The sequence below is a fragment of the Varroa jacobsoni genome, unplaced genomic scaffold (genome assembly GCF_002532875.2).
Source record: "Varroa jacobsoni isolate VJ856 unplaced genomic scaffold, vjacob_1.0 scaffold_273, whole genome shotgun sequence".
Lineage (NCBI taxonomy): Eukaryota > Metazoa > Arthropoda > Arachnida > Mesostigmata > Varroidae > Varroa > Varroa jacobsoni.
In genome coordinates, this window is record NW_019213175.1 from 74,762 (window position 1) to 91,444 (window position 16,683).

Consider the following 16,683-nt stretch of genomic DNA (forward strand, 5'->3'; position numbering starts at 1 on the left):
TAGTGAAAGATTTACCAAAATGAATGACTGTCACGGACAACCCCGAACGGTTCCCGGGTGTAATCTCATGTTGTTCTACGACCCAGCACCTCTGTGAGCTGCCGACCACGGTCAAGCTCCCGCAATGTCTCTAGGTCAGGAGCTCGTGGTGTGGCCCTCCGGCCTTGCACCGGGGGACCTTGAAGCTTACGGCTACGACGAACGTCTAGCGCCTCCAGGAGCGGCAGGACCAGCCGGCGTCACCGGCGTTAGCGGGCTCAATTCACTAGCCGTAGCAGCCCCCGGAGGCCTTGAGGCATCAGGCATGGGGGTATCGGCCCTTGGAGGCCAAGGTCCAGTTGGTACTGCGAACGTATTCGAGATGGCTTCACCACCGCAGGGTGTCGTGGCTTCACTGCACCAACACACGCATCCGCATACGCACCATCATTCGCAGCATCAGGGAACCGCAGATCGACAACCAACGGCTGGAACGGGATCTCACGATCCTCAACTGGTAAACGAGCAATATGCACAGGCAAGTAATATAGCAGTGATTTAAAGTTAGTCCAATGCAAACAGTTTGTCTTCACCAATCCGCTATATCAGAGAGGAAAAAGTTGACTGGGCAATTAAAAAAGATGATACAAATACAGCTGTTCTGTATCGCGTCTGTAGATTTACAATCGTAGTCTTCCTACTGCGTAAGTGCACCGTGGAGATAAATTCGTTCGTTATAAAATAATAGAAACGATAATTGGGATTATTCCTGCCTTGCAATGGCTACTCCAGCTGTATGTTGAGCATGCGTTAAGCTGCTTGCTGGCATGGCATTTTATGACAGCCTCATGCTGATGAATCTGGCCCGCATAAACATAGGAACCACGAAACTCATAGCTGAAGTAATATAATTACACTTATCTAAATCTAATAGTCAGCTCGTGGTTGTTTTCGTTACATTGAATATTGTATATTGTTCGCTATCAGCAATAACTTTAATTTAAGTCTAAATCTAATTCTAACTTCATTCAAGCGCCATACATATGCGTGCAAATTAAAAAGAGATTGATTACTATCATTTCATTAGAATCACATCATCGTATTATATCTATGCGTATAGATGAACTGAACATTTCCGCAACTCGAGCGGAACTAAAAGTCAAACAGAAAGAAAAAAACAAAGAGAATATCTAGTGATTGCGATTAAATGACAACATTTAGAGCTATCATCAGCATTGCTTAACAAGTGCCGTTCGTGCATTGTACGTACGAAGAATAGACAGAGAACTAAGTGGCGTAATTTCATTTCCAACATTAACATAATATTTTTTTTTGGCCATACGTCTTTGATGATTGCGTTGAATGTTAAGGCTTACGTGGCAGCATTGGCTGCTCGTCTTCAACCGCAGTTCGCTATTGGGGACGATATCGCCACTGATGCTGATATGTCTGATCTACCGGAAGTCCTCGACTTGGTACGTTCTAATATAGACTAGCTACGTTTCATGATGAACGAATAGACGCCGTCTTCTGTTCGTGTAAAAAGATCTTATTAAGCAAGTTAGTCCCTACTTGGAGCTGATGCCTAATTCAACTCTATTATGTAATGTGCTAATGTTGAATGTAGACAGTTACGGAGCGTTAAGAAATATATTGATATAATGAAATTAGCTTCAGGATTTACGTTTATTATTATTCAACGCAGTTTGGTAGATTGGTGATAGAGTACTGGAAATAAAGACTGCACACTGTGCATTACGCCTTACTTTACCTTTAGCTATTGTCTCTGCTTGTTATTTATTATGAGCATCATTTGTTAGCGGCGTTGTATTTCTTTTGAACAGCACTTGACTTGACCACCATGCTGTGCATATTGGTTAACTGAGCGGATCTACTGCCTCTTGACAGCATGTAGGATAGGATGTTGCTATTGAACATGGAAATGATCCAATCTCATTTATCTTCTGGCATAGAAGATCACATTGCAAGCTGTCTTTGAAGTAATTTTACGATAACTGATAACACATTCAGAGAGATCAGAAATAAAGAGTTTAGTTTTCTTTACTTTGATGTTGTGTAGCATCAACCCGCTGTGTCACACCGAGGTTCCATGGCCTGCACGCAGGAGCCCGGAGATGGTGCTGGATCTTTAGTCCTAGTGCCGCAGGACCCAACGTCGGCCTTACAAACGGCCGTACTGCCGAATCTGCACTTTGATCATCTTGACAAAAACGCATTGTTTGACCTGCTTCAAGCGCCGGGACCGCCCGAACTTCGTCCGTCTACTCAGCGATACTTCGACGGCGCAGGCTCTCAGGGAACCAGTTCGCATTCAGGTACGGGAAACATACCCAATAAGAAGCTCAACAATCCAGTTTCTACAATATGTAGAGATCAAAGTGTGCTAACTACGAAAGCGACCCTTCGTACAGTCTTATGTCAGTATTATAAGAAATCAAACAAGTTATTTTTATAAAACCTTTATGAAAGACAAATCGGTGAGTCACCTATTACGCATAAAATTGTAAATTCGAGTTTCTTATAAAATCGCTATGAGTGCTCTAAATAACTATCAGATTAATTCCATAAAAATTGTCATTCGTGAGTATAGTACGAAACTACCGGTTTATGGACGGCCGCTTCTAGCATATGCGTTTCTGGTTCAGCACTTTGCAGGGGTTTTTCCGTTGCTCTCTTTTTCACGTCCAACTTCCATTTCACGTTTTTTTTTTTAACAGCCCCATACATCACTTCCGGTGGCACATCGCAGGCGTCGCCCGGTTCATACAGCCTTGAAAACTATAATTACTCGCCAGTATCAATTGTCGCAGCGCCTCCTGTCAACCACCATCTCAGCACTGGTAATAACAACCACAGTCACCTCACAAATGGTAGTCCAGTTTCAGGAACTGGCCCCAGCATCGACCTTCATAATAATGCTGGTGGATCCAGCCATTCATCTTCCCCAAGCCATCATCATCATCACCATGTCAATCACCACAGCCACCTCGTCCATCCCTCGTCGTGTTCCTCGCATAGTGGCCCTGGTGGAAATGGAATCAATGGTGGCGGCGGAGGTGGACCTCATTTACCCTCCTCATCAACATCATCGTCGACTTCAACGTCACCCTCTGGTTCCGCATCGCTGTCGTCACTTTCGCTTTCGTCGTCATTGACACCGACAGGGGTAAACATAGGAACTCCATCATCCGTATGTTCATCCCTCGCTAGCCACTCCTTGCAGCATCACCATCAACCGCATCCTCATGGATGTAATTCTTCTTCGAGCACTCACCACTCTGCATGTTCAAGCAGCAACCATCACCTCACCGGCGCCCCCCACCATGCGTCCAACGGACACCATTCGAATGCGGCCAGCAGGAGCCACCACCACTTATCATCTCCTTCAGCTACGTCATCAACGATCGCTGCTATTACCAGCATCGGAATGACGGGACACGGGGGTAGTAGCACCAGCTCGAGTGGAGGATCAGGGACGGGCTCGAGCTCTGTTGAAACCGGAAGTGGAGATGAGGGTGGCGCCAGCAACAACAACAATGATCAGGGAGTTGACAGCGTCCATAGTAACCACAGTGGCAATAGCAGTCATCATAACAACGGGGAACATGGCGGAAGCAACCATGCTAACAACAATAATACTTCTCATCAGAATCATCAATCAGGCTTAAGCTCGCACCACTCTGCGTCGTCTGGATCCCACCACTCGGGCGGCTCTGCTGGCCACCACCAGCATGTACACCAGCATTCGCAGCAACAACAGCCAGAACAACAGGCTCAGGGCCACCATCAACATGTTTCGCAGCATTTGCAACAGCATTCGCAGCCGCAATCGCATTCACAGCATTCGTCTCAAACGCAGCCGCAGTTTCATCATCTAGTGAATAATAATTCGCCTCTAATCAATAATGGCAACGGGGGGACGAACAATGTAGGTCACAGTAACAATAACAATAATGGCAGTGTCGGAGCCGGCAGCGCCACGGGAGGTGGTCAAAGCCAAAATCAGAACTATCCAATCAACCATAAGCAAATGCTAGCTCAGAAGTATGCCGCAGAAGAGCTTCAGAACAGCGCGTATTCGCAAATGATTGGGGGGCTCGGCGGGCTAGGGACTGGTGGGTCGGGCCTTGGCACTTTGATGGGAGGATCTTCAGCATCGTCTGGAGGAGGCCTAGTCCTGACTTCGGCGTCTTCAACATCGACATCATCATCAGCAACTCTCGGAGTTAATGGAGTCGTTGGAGTGAGTGGGGTTGGGGGTGTGAACTGTCTTGGAAGTCTCCAGCTGGACTGTGGCGGCGTCGATTCGACAGGCCTTTTGCATCCGCAGCTGTACATGGGGTCTGTGGTCAGTATCGTATCTCCTATGTTTGGCTCTTGTTGTTGCTGCTATCGTTGTTATTATCTCCTGAATTAGGTTATGAGTTGGCACAATCTTCCTATAGAACTGCATTCCTTTATCTTCTGTTTATCAACTATAATATTAATACTGTAGGCCCATTAATAAAAATAGGTTACCAGTTTAGGGTTATAGCGATGTTGGGGAGACTCAGTGGAAAGCTCTATAATGCTAGCTATATTTTTTGTAGTTCATAAATTACTAATAATGTTCGATATCGATTTTAAGGATCCTATGCAGACGATTTTATGCAAAGATGATACACCAAACGATCTGCTAGAAGGCACAATTGTAGGCGTGGACCTATCACTTTCGAAAAGCCATGCCAATACTTCGCTGTGCCCTCAGAACCGTATTCCGTCACAGATTGTAAATGTGAACCAAAGACAAGATGGCGTTAGTGTCTTACGGCCACCAAAGAAAGACCGTAGCAGCCTTCAAAGCAATAGGAGGTCTCCGCAGCCAAAGGACGATTGCGGTACATTCTGCGACGAATGTGGTCTGTTCTACGAGAAGGAGTGCTCCCAACACCGTGTCCTGATGATTAAAGACGAGCGAATCCAATCAAGAGCCTTTGCGACGCTTCCGTCGAACCACCTAGTCATACAAAATGTCGCCTCAAATGTGAACGGTCCGCCCGTTTACGCCGTGTTTAGCAGGAACGTCATTCCGCTACGGACAATGTTCGGCCCAATGGAGGGGGTGCCAATCAAGACCACCCAGAAACCAAACGTGCCTTTTCCAATTTTTGTAAGTGGACTGGTGAAATAATTAGTTAAAATTGAGTGTTTGAAATGTAAGAGTATTCAGATAATGAACTACAGGTAGATTCGAATGAAACAGCGTTAAGCTCAATAGCTTTTGGGATACAGATTTCAAAGGATTCTTTCTTTATACGTTTCTTTATACTTAAAATATTCTTCGTTGAGGAGTGCGCAATCCTCAATTATGAAACTTTTTACCCGCTATTCCATTGTGATACGGTAACAAAATCATTTCCCTTTGCCATGGATTTTGTTTTTTCATTGATCTTAATACTTGCAATAGAGACCTTTCCATTTCTGAACTATGCTTTTAACGAGTGCACGTAATATACTAATATGCTTGCCCTCACGCATTTCTTCACTATCTACAGCTGTCAGAAGACGTCAGCGGTTGCGTGATCCTGGACACACGCGATGAGGAGCGATCAAACTGGATGTCCTTTGTCCGTACAGCCGCTTCACCTTCGGAACAAAATATGGCAATTGTTCAGCAGGGGGGGCAAATTTTCTTCAAGGTTGTCACACAGATTTTACCGAAAACCGAGCTCAAGGTGTGGTATTCAGACGCCTACATACAGCGATATCGGCTTCAGCAAAATGTCTGCGAGTGCTTCGACTGCGGCAGCACCTTCTCAAATTCGGAAATCCTCATTCAGCACTTCGTTAACGAACATAATGACGCGCAACACTTAAGCAGCTTAACGGCTGCTGCAGTCGTTCCGGCAGGACACCCAGCTGCGATGCCGAACCAGGATGTAACAGGCCAATTATGCCAGGTCCGCAAGCCAAAAATACCACGATACCCGAGTAGTGGTCAATGGCAGGAATCCTCTACGAGCCGCCAGCAGCATTCAGCTTCGCAGATGACGAGTACCGTTCTAATTCCAACTGCCAACGAGGTTAGCCGGCATGATAAGCACAATTTTGAACTTTTTCGCTTAGCCTAACCCATAAAATAACGCTACAACGTGACAATTGTAATAGAAATATTTTTCACCCTATATTAAGATAGGTCTTGTCTATCTTTCAATCTTTAATCGATAATACTGTATAGTTCGATAAGTGGTATGGTTTTATACTCTATAGCGATCTCCGTTGTTTCAACAGTGATTTTATCGCTATTCGGTGATTATTGCATCATATGATTCCTGATTAGCCAGAGTCATCAATATCTATTTAAAACCGTTTCTCGTGAACGATCAATTTATGCGTTTTATATATATTTATTATAAACCTACAATGTTCTTACAGTTATCGAATCCGAATCTCTACCTGACGGATTCATTGATTGACAATCTGATGCCACGGAAATCGAAACGGAACTATCCTATGCATTCGACATGTGCCCAAGACGCATTGTTACTATACAACACAGCTGACAAGGCACTCGATGCTGTTGAACTCATTGAGCACATCACCCAGTTGAGCAATGAATGCGGCGCCAGCCTTCAAACCGAGATTATAGCGAGCGACGGATACAGCTGTATGTCATCCCCATTGACAATACAACAGCCCCAGCAACTGCCTCATGAACAAGACCAGCCTCAGCAACATCCGGCTTCGACGTCCTCCGAGCAGCAACAGCAACACCAACAAGATCAAGCGCAGTCATCCTCAACCAACAGGGATCTCACCAATGAGTTCTTCGAAACAGACCGTTGCGTTGATTTTGCGCAGGTCGAAACGCCGGTTCAAACCGCGGTGGAAACGCCACCAGTTAATGCAGCTCCAATGGATGTCACTGCAGTGCAAACCCAACCGCTAGATACCACCGTAGAAGAAAACCAAAGACAAACGCCCTCAGTAACTGAGAAACGGCCACCACCAACGTCAGCCGCATCCTCAGATCAAAATTCTGAGGAGAATTCGAATCATAATCATCATCAACACCAGCAAAGGCGGTACGACGCCGTTGACCATTTGGACGACACGGATGAAGTAATCGACGAGGCTACAATGTATTATCCGTGCAAAAAGAAACGAACCGATGCTCGTGAAAAAGAGCGCGTCCCATGCCAGACAGCTCTATCTGCGAGAGCCGGGGATCTTGTCGCGCCAGTGCAACAAAGGCTGCTCCATAATAGTGAGCAGCCGAAGGTGGTCCCTAGTAAAATTTCGAAATTCTTGCAGAGGCGAAATGAAGAAGTAGCAAGCAGAAGTCCAGAAGAGACTACTTCATCGTTGCACTCGAGCTCTTCGATGCATTCGGTTGACTCAAGCGTCCGCTCAGACGAAACGACGTCAGACTCGTCCAGCTCGTCGCTACAAGAAGAACTTCCCCCGCCGTTGCCACAGCAGAAGCGGTTTATTAAGAACATTAAGAACAAACACTATGTTCGGGCTGATAGCAATTTAACTAGTATCGACAACATCGATTCGCCTCTACCATCGGAGGAAAGTGCGAGTCCTAACGAGGACGTGGCAACAAACGGTGAAACGTGCGAGCTGACTGAACCCAATAGTGTGAATGATAGAAGAAATAATGTCGGTAGGGTAAACACTGACGGTGGCGACAACGCTGAAAGAGTTTCACAAGGTGAGAGCCCACCGCGCTCAAAAAGTCCGAAGGCAACATTCATGACACCGCTGAAAAAAAAATTGCCAAAGTCGATCATGGAGGAAACGCAGCCGAAACGGGTCAACCAGTTAGGACTTAACGGGGGGGAGGTGCAAAGTGCCGAAGTGACATCAGCTGGCTCTGAGCTACCGAGCGAAGGCAGTATTCACATGCAGGCAGCTATAGTGGCAGTGACTAGTGGCAAGGAAAAAAAAAAGCGGCTGGAATATCCATGTCTCCTTTGTGAGCAGTCTTTCTCATATGTGACGACGCTGCGCCTGCACTCGAAAGAACATAGCACACCCGAAGGATTCAAGTGTCCAAAGTGTCCGCGGACCCTCAATGATTTCTTAATGCTAAGGCGCCACATTCGACTCTATCACATCTATCCAACGACAAAATCATTTCGCTGCGAGACTTGCGGGAAGACTTTCTGTCAAACCGACAAATATAAGCGACATATTCGGGTACATGAAGCAGGCGACAAAAAATTCAAGTGTGATATCTGTGGGAAAATCCTCAGTCGAAAGGACAAATTATTGGACCATGTACGAAACATGCATTCTGAAGAGAACTCGCAAGAACCCGGCACTAAGAAGGATGATGAAGAAGGCTCGCAGACGGTAGGTAATTTTAGTTGTTGCAAAAAAAAGAAATAGAAACTATTCAGACAAATTTTTCCTTTGCTAACACAAGATATACATATCTATCTACTAACGACAAGTGTAATTAACTAAAAATAACGTTGATACAGAATCCTGTCTGCAAAGGGAGTAAGCGACCACGTTGCTGTGGTACCTTCTTCAATAATTTATTACAAAGTCGTTAAGATAGGATATTTGGGTAAATGCGAATTAATTAAATATAACACTTTGTAAAACTATGTTTGTCACATGGCCTGGATATGCAACAACGGTTACAGATGGATACGAGGAAAGCTCCTCCGGATTCGACACAGCCAGCACTGTCGACGCCGGAAAAGTGCCGCCTCAAACGAGAGGGGGCTGGAATTCAGGTTCGGTCCTTCCAGTGTGATCAATGCGGACGTGGTTTCCGTAAGCGTGGCATGCTTGCCCAACATTACGCCAAACAACACCCGGAACTGCCTCCGGAGAGCACTTCATTGGAAGACCAGTTCGAAAAAGTCATCAGCGAGTTTCCTTGTCCCTACTGCGATAAAAGGTGAGCAGAATCATTGTCGTGTGCGTAAATAGTATTTTTTTTTGCAGTGTAAATGCATGAATGGACGCCCGACGTTTCTGCCATTTTTGCGCCTTATAAGCATGGTTCACGTAAGCAACAACAGCAACAATAACGTATGGATTTACCAAGGTCCTGATTAATAATGTTTACATTTACGACGACAATTTGCAGTTACAAGTCAAGCACGAAAAGAAAACAACATATTGAGCAGAATCATCCAATGTCGGAAGTCCCACAGAGCTACAAGACGCTGGCAGCTTCAGTCCGAGTGGCCTATGTGAAGTGCCCGTGGTGCCTGAGTCAATATACGGTACGCTGCAAGCTATACGCCCATCAACGCGCGAAGCATCAGAAACTTCTTGACATACTCAATGTTACCGGTAATTGTCATTCATCTACTATTGGTAGCGATCAAACGGGCTTATTAACTTTCTCGTCTGGAACACCTCGCTATTCAACGATAAAGTGACAATAAGAGCTTTCAGCTCATCTACACAGTGCTTATTAATGTTAAATTTTCAATTCAACTTCTCGCTTACGGCATACATTTCTGCTTGAGACACGTATGCCATTTTCAGACCGGGCCAGACAGATCGAACCTATACAATCTCTATTCGAACAGAGAGGATATCATTTCTAAAACAGGAAGATTTCTAATTTACATTTGAAGCGAATTTGCTTGTTCAGCTCAAGTGCGCATTTTATTGAAAGACCGTGTATGTTTCCACTACACTTGCGACTTCTGGACTTTTTTGGGGATGACTCTCTCTCCGTAATCCATTCTGCATTTTATTTCGCAACTGACGAATTACGATTAGAGCAAATGTTCGCGAGCTGAATGTTTTCCTCACCTCGCCGATACCCTAATTGGGTTTAGACGCCGGATACAGCTCGTGATCACAGAAGCTGAATGATAAGACCTTCTTCATAGACAATGAGGCGGGAGCGGGACAGACGGCAGAACTTTCGAGTACATGTGTTAGCCGTCACTGCAGCGGTAACAGCTGACTCCCATTCTCATGATCTTTTTTTCTGTCGGGACATTCTTATTTCGAATAAGGGTCAGCACGTTTTCGAGCAGGCCCAGGTGTGCAATATAAGTATCCTTCTATGTATATTGGTTGTTTACTGCTGCTACCGTGCGGCCTTTTCGATCAACGGGCCTTCGATAACGATGGTTTAGGTAGAGATGTCATCAACGATGGTGGCGGCGTCAGGAAAGCGCGCTCATAGAAATGCAAGCAGGTGTTTGATGAATACGTAGTCGTTCGAAAGGACTGCGAGGGGCTTAGCTATCAGCTCAGTGTCTAGGATTCCTTATAGTGCGGTCAACATTTTCCACTCGAGTTGGTTAGGTTTATTTTGTTCTGTTCTCGTACTGGTAGTTCAAGAAATCAATGTATAAAGAAATTATTTTTTCTCTGCTAATGTAAAAAATATTTGTCGATATTTAACTAGACAAATAAAGCATGCGGATAGAATCGGCCAGATATTGGCCGATGTTTAAAAATTGTTCCATGATTGAAAACCCTTTTCATTGCCGGACAAAACTCATTGGTGACAAAAGAATAACAATACGGTTTATTTCTCAGGAATAACGGACGACTCATGGGAAAAAGTCGACCTCGAAAAAAAGGCTGCTTGTATGAAGATTCAGGCAGCGATTGAAGCTGAGCTCCTAAAACGTAAGGAACAACAAGAGAATTCTGCCATAAGCAAAGCTGGCTCCAGCGACAGCAGCGCCACCCGTATAAACAATGCCGGTTGCTACAGCACCTCAACGGGATCGTCTGCTGCTGCGAAGATGGTAGGTACGAGCAGCGCGAACCATACCAAACGAGACCCCCAACAGCATCACAACAGGATTAGAAACAAGAATAGAATAGCGTCAAATTAGACGAAATGGCGCAAGACGCTAGGATAAATAAAGGAAAAACTCGCAGGCAGGCAAAGAGGTAAACGGATAGGGTCACTACGGAGGATTGAAGAATACTCAGGCCTATAGGCAAAAAGCAAGGATCGTCAGGATTTCCTGTCCGTGAACAAAGAAGGCGCCAGCGGTTCTGTAAATCAAGGCCACACGTCGACTGTTGATCAGGACACTTTGTGTCAGCGTGATATCAAATACATACGTATGGCCCATCAGAGATAAAACGTTTGATAAGCTTAGTAGTGATGTAATACTGTTACATCAATAGAAATAATTACCAATCGAATCACTCTTGTGAATACTAACCCGATTTGGGTGGAAAGACGTGGTTAAATAAAACATAGTTTATGTATACATAGGATATATTTGCTAACTACTATTATTTAGAGGTATATAATACAATATTATATTATACATACAAATATAGTGTTTACTTACACGTCAGCAGCAAGTACATTACTTTTTTATTGTTCATATGTAGCGTCGCCTATATGCACTATAAACTATACATTCAACTTGTGATATAAATAAAGATATTCTACATTAGCCGGTGTGGACATGCGAATACAGACCCGCACCACATAGCTGTAGCAAGACGTGTTATTGAAGTACCAGGAGGTCCTAACAAGTTTGCTCATTTCTCATCGGGAGCGATGACTTCACTGCAAATTATCTGCGCGAACGAATGATGCTCTTCAAAAATGCCGTAGTGATGGGGAAGGTGCTTTTTCCGGTTACGAATCAAATAAGAAATTTCAGAAGATGGCTTCAACTTACGGTCCATGCCATAATTCAGATTTTTTTATCGTGGTATACGATATTTGGGCACTCAGGATAGATTCTGGTAATTAGATACTGTTTGTTGGCCATATACATACATAAGTTGGTAGAGACGAAGAATATTGCATGAGCATGAACGGGTTATAGTGGTTACCGATAATTTTTACGTTCTCTTATTTTTTTATGGTTCTTTAAGCAAAGGAAAACTACATTTGCTCTTGCCACTTCGATCCTTGTCGTAGGAGCGTTTTCTCATGCTGTACAACCGTATGTGCACGATATAAATCCGGTACGACCAAACGAGCAATGGGTTATAATCACTTATTAATGGGGTGAAGTACAAAAAAAAGTTTAGTTTACCTATAATAGAAACCATTTGTTCCCTATTACTACAGATGGCTATTAGGCCCAAATGCAAAATTCTAATAGGTTGCGCTTTATGTATCCTAGACAACGTTGAGAAATCGAATGATCCCTTTACAGTATATAAATTGAAACCTTGGCTGGTTACGATCCGTGATTTGTCCTGTAATCAATGTGAACAGCCTCAACTTTTACAAAGGATACTGGTTCACTTGCTACGCTGTGGGGAAGGAAATAAAATTGTTGTCTCAATGTTCCACCCGCTCAGTTCATAAGATGTATATATACTATGTAAATAAAGTTAATGATAAAAAAACAGCGTTGAAATACTCACATGACAACGTTATACGTGTTTTTACTATACTAGTTCTACAGAAATCAAGAAAGAAGACGGGTCTAGAGTGTGAAAGTTAAGTACCCAGTCAAAATGAACTCAATTTCAACTTAGAGGTATGCTGAACAATGCAGAATTATAGGCTGTGAGACGGCTGTAAACAAATTGAACTCACTTTTAGGATACGTAAAATATATTCGATGAAGTCTCTTGCCGTGGGATGATGTGCCTGTCCAGTTTCGTGAGGTAATGTTCTGGGTTCAAAACTGCGTGTAAATATATTTCGTTGAGCGCTGAATTACAGGCTAATCGTTCGGACCAATATTTAAGTAACATTTTAGATGCGATTTAAGCTCTCTCTCCTTCACTCTAATATATGTGTATATATATATATATTAGAGAGAGAGAGAGAGAGAGAAAATTGAATAAATAAAATAGCATAGTAACGATTAGCGTACCCGTTTGAGTTGCTGCACAGAATTTCAGCTCAGCAAATATTCATGCAATATAGCGTTGTCTAAAAAGTCAGATCGGTGCTTTTTACGCAGACTTTTCGGTCACCTTTTCTAAGCTGCTGCTACTAACCGGAAAGTCGAAGCGCGATTGCTTTTCCATATCGTTTTATTTCCAAGTCAAAAACGCTGTAACAGTAGTTACAGCACAGGTAACTATGTAAAGCTATTGCAAGTCAGTACAATAGAATAAATGAGAAAATATTGATGAAATCGAAATTTTAATTTATTAATATTCCCTACGGAAAGAAATTTATACAAAATTTACAATGGCTTCCAACTTATATTAATCGGAATGAAAATATGATTCAGTGAAGGTACCCTTTCTCGAGCTGCTAGAACCCCTGGCATATATTGTACTCAATTAACAAGTTATGGAAGCATTTAGAGTTTTTATAAAAATCTCCCATAGAAGCAGTCATATACACAGTCACGAACCAGCATTTTCTAGGTATAGTCGAATCTTTCGGTTTCGTCATAAAATGTAACGTTTTGTAATTCAATTAAAAGAGTGGCTTAAAGCCCTATGCTACCATCACCTCTAGAAGTGAGGTCCAATGACCGTAAACGGGATCTACACATCAAGCCCTTGTGAAAAAGTAACATTCTAATCAAAGGACTATTTGGGAATGCCTATTGCACATATGCCCACAAGGCGTTGTCTACAGTTTTAGGCATCCGTCCGGTTAACGACTGGCGAGATATTCGATTTGCAGCGTGTTTTCGATCTTCCACAGTTCCTCCTTATCCTTAACTAACTGAAATCTCTCGCATTCAGTGAATCATCTACTGTTTGTATTGTTCTATATTCCGAACATGCCCGAAACTTATGACAACTCAAAAATTATACGCTAACTAGAAACGTCACTGGCAGACACGTTTCGTTCGATGTTAATGGTGAACCTGGGCGAGCTGTATCTAATTGCGTGTAAGCCTTTTCATTGAAGATAGGTATGCCAAGACGCCGCTTGCGCGCTCCTAAAACGGAGAAGATATCATTATCGCGGTTACCGTGACCTGGTCCTATTAAGATCTACGCGTCCTTATCGCTTATCCTTATCGTTCCATATAAAAAAGTTACGCGTTGAAACTGTCGTAAGTAGACACTCAATTCGGGTATGAGCACACCCAATTACGAACCGCGAGCGGTCTGAACGGTTAACAGAAATGGGTCAAACGTCCTTGAGATAACGGGTATTGGTCTCTGTCAGATCGATAAATGTTGAATTGTTTTCTAAAACATAAGCCCATTATACTGGTTGTCTACATACGATTATAATGGTAATTTTACCTGATTTCGAATTCGGTACCATGTTCTAATAGATGTCCAACTGCCGATCGTATTGTAAGCTGCCTGTTGTAGACATGTTGTCGTCAACAGTTTCAATCATTGGGTACGAGACTGGTGGGGTGGCGCAGTCCCCACTGGGGTGCTAGTTCGTTCCTGCGCCATCTGACGGTACACAAGGCAATCGAACACTACCTGGAGGTGCGGATCTTGACTTAGCACACCGTGTAGCTCTTCGCGTCTCCAGATTAGTATGATCGTGCTGGTACATACCGCGGTCAAATGGACTTCTTGACTTTGGCTTAACTCTTTAATAGGTGCAGGAGCAAAGTACGATGAAGGGTTGATAAACTCATATTGATAGTACTCTTTAACCGGTTTTTTGTTGCTGATCATTGCGATTTGTCCGCGAATCACTAAGCAGACTGCATTGGCAAAATACGACAGCTCGAACAGTTCCCCTTCGTTAAAATAGATTACCTCCGTGGCGGCATTGTACACGGGCTTAAATTCTTCTTTTGAAACCTTCAGAGGGGCAAACAGCTTCTCGTGGAGTCGTTCGATAACTGGTATAAAGCGAATTTTCCTCGGGAGCATTTGGTACGCAAGGTATATTTGTACCGCGTTCATGACGGTGAAGATGGCATTCCACATAAACGTATCCAGGGCGCATAACACAAGCCAGCCCCATAGAGCAAAGAACAAGGAGGCGAAAAATAGAACTACACGAAGGTACAATAAGCCTTGTATATCCGAGGGGACAGCGTACGAAAGAAACAAACAGACGTTGGCAAAATGGAATAGAATGTGATTCGTAGGCAACCAGCCAGCTTGACACGGTAAATTGTCCATGAAAGCCATCTTGAATAACCTCGCTTAAATCTCGACAAGAGCTAGCAGTTGAAAGACTGGTGATCGATTTCGTATCCCTGATGTATCACCTCATCCAGTACAGTTTTCTAGTCTTGGAGGTACCGCATACACTACGTTCGACGGATAAACTGTACTACACCGTATCACCATCGACCTCTGCTAGAAAAGAATATTTTTAAAGTAAGCCCATATTGAACCTGGCTCTTGATAATAAAGCGTTAGCGTTTGAGAGTTGAGTAAGAGTCTGGCGTCGAGCGAGGCGAATGTCGTTAAAGAAGAGGCAGGTGTGCTCCGCTAGCAGGAAAATAACATTAAAAGGGAAACAAGCGGATGCTCCAACGGGATGCGTAATAGCTGCTTAAACATACACTTCTTCGATACGGTAGTGAGCTACCGAATGGATGCGGACGCCGGTAACTTTCATATCTAGCGGACATTGAAGAGAATCACTTTGTCTTCGTTTAATTGTTGGTATACGCAGTAATTAACATAAATCATTTTGGTCGACGCAGTCTGTTTGTGATACGAAAGCTACTATATTCATTTGTGTGTTTTCTGAGAAGATGGTCTATAGAATTTTTCAAAAGAAGGTCACTATTATATGAATAAGATTTTGGAGCATTCTGCCGATAATTGATTCGGATAACAATAAAATTAATTTCATTAAATTGCAGTGCGTTCGGGTGTAATATATTTTGAATATAATTGTGTGAATATAATTTGTAAGCATTTGCGGTATATTGCGCGTTTGTTCATAATGATTTTGATTCGTGTAGACTAAATATGGTAGAAAAATAGAGTAAGTTTAGGTTCATTAAGCCAATTGTTTTATATCACTGAAAAATTGCTTGAGTTTTCATAACTAGGCCATAACGCGACGTAAACCCAAACCGCTAGTTAAATTTCGTAAAAGAACTTCTTAAATGACCGTTTACACTTGGGTGTCCCAGAGACGTTTAGCAACGTCAGAGATTACCGGAGCAAAATGAAATGGGACTCAACAGTTTTGGATTGAGAACTTAACCCTGTTTTTGGATCTGTATGCTTTCCACTTGTAAATAGGTCCGGTCCGTTTAATCTTTGAAACAAAAACCAATTGCGGTTACAGTTTAGCGGAGCTCGCATTAACCAAGATTCGTTGACGCTGAAAACGGTCAGATCTACGAGATCGGATAAGGCAGATATTTATTTAAAAGCAAGATATGTTGATAATACTGTTTTTGTAGTAGATCGGTAACATCCTTAGAGTAACTTAAAAGCATAGGGAAAGGTGCACTTATCACACCTGTATTAATTAGTAAGCCATACAGATATAGGTACAACTTTCAAATTGTTCATTTGACAGACTTATGGATCAAATCAATTTGTTATTTATTGGTCGGGCCGTTTGCCTCCAAGCTGATTAACCCCTTTAGCCGGCACGTCTCAGGTACTGCCTTGTGCGTGGAAAATATAAATTTAATACTGTCTCACCCCTTTGTATGTTTTATATAGAATAGTTACACTGTACGAAAATATAAACGATGTTTATACTGCTAATTATTTTTAGAAAGAATTTTCTCATACATTCTGAATTCAGATTTTCTATATAGAAAATCACTCGAAGATAATAAGGTATAGCAGGTAACATATATTCAGCTAATTTAAAAGGTGCTGTTCATAATAATGTAATTTAAAAGG

The 16,683-nt window shown here is 43.0% G+C and overlaps 2 protein-coding genes across 2 annotated transcripts; one reads left to right on the forward strand and one right to left on the reverse strand.

The window, feature by feature from the left end:
• The first annotated feature begins 1,321 nt into the window (after nt 1-1,321).
• LOC111258877 (uncharacterized) lies at nt 1,322-12,337 on the forward strand. The gene is made up of 9 exons (XM_022830432.2): nt 1,322-1,454; nt 2,060-2,315; nt 2,718-4,348; nt 4,628-5,149; nt 5,535-6,062; nt 6,415-8,343; nt 8,643-8,902; nt 9,095-9,303; nt 10,516-12,337. The coding sequence occupies exons 1-9, from the start codon at nt 1,329-1,331 to the stop codon at nt 10,818-10,820; spliced, it is 5,766 nt and encodes a 1,921-aa protein (XP_022686167.1). The 5' UTR covers nt 1,322-1,328; the 3' UTR covers nt 10,821-12,337.
• A 709-nt stretch (nt 12,338-13,046) lies between these two features.
• Nucleotides 13,047-15,630, reverse strand: LOC111258878 (popeye domain-containing protein 1). The gene is made up of 2 exons (XM_022830433.1): nt 14,134-15,630; nt 13,047-13,820 (listed from the first exon to the last, which is right to left on the reverse strand). Exon 1 carries the CDS (start codon nt 14,989-14,991, stop codon nt 14,230-14,232), a length of 762 nt encoding a protein of 253 aa, XP_022686168.1. The 5' UTR covers nt 14,992-15,630; the 3' UTR covers nt 13,047-13,820; nt 14,134-14,229.
• Between the last annotated feature and the right edge of the window lie 1,053 nt (nt 15,631-16,683).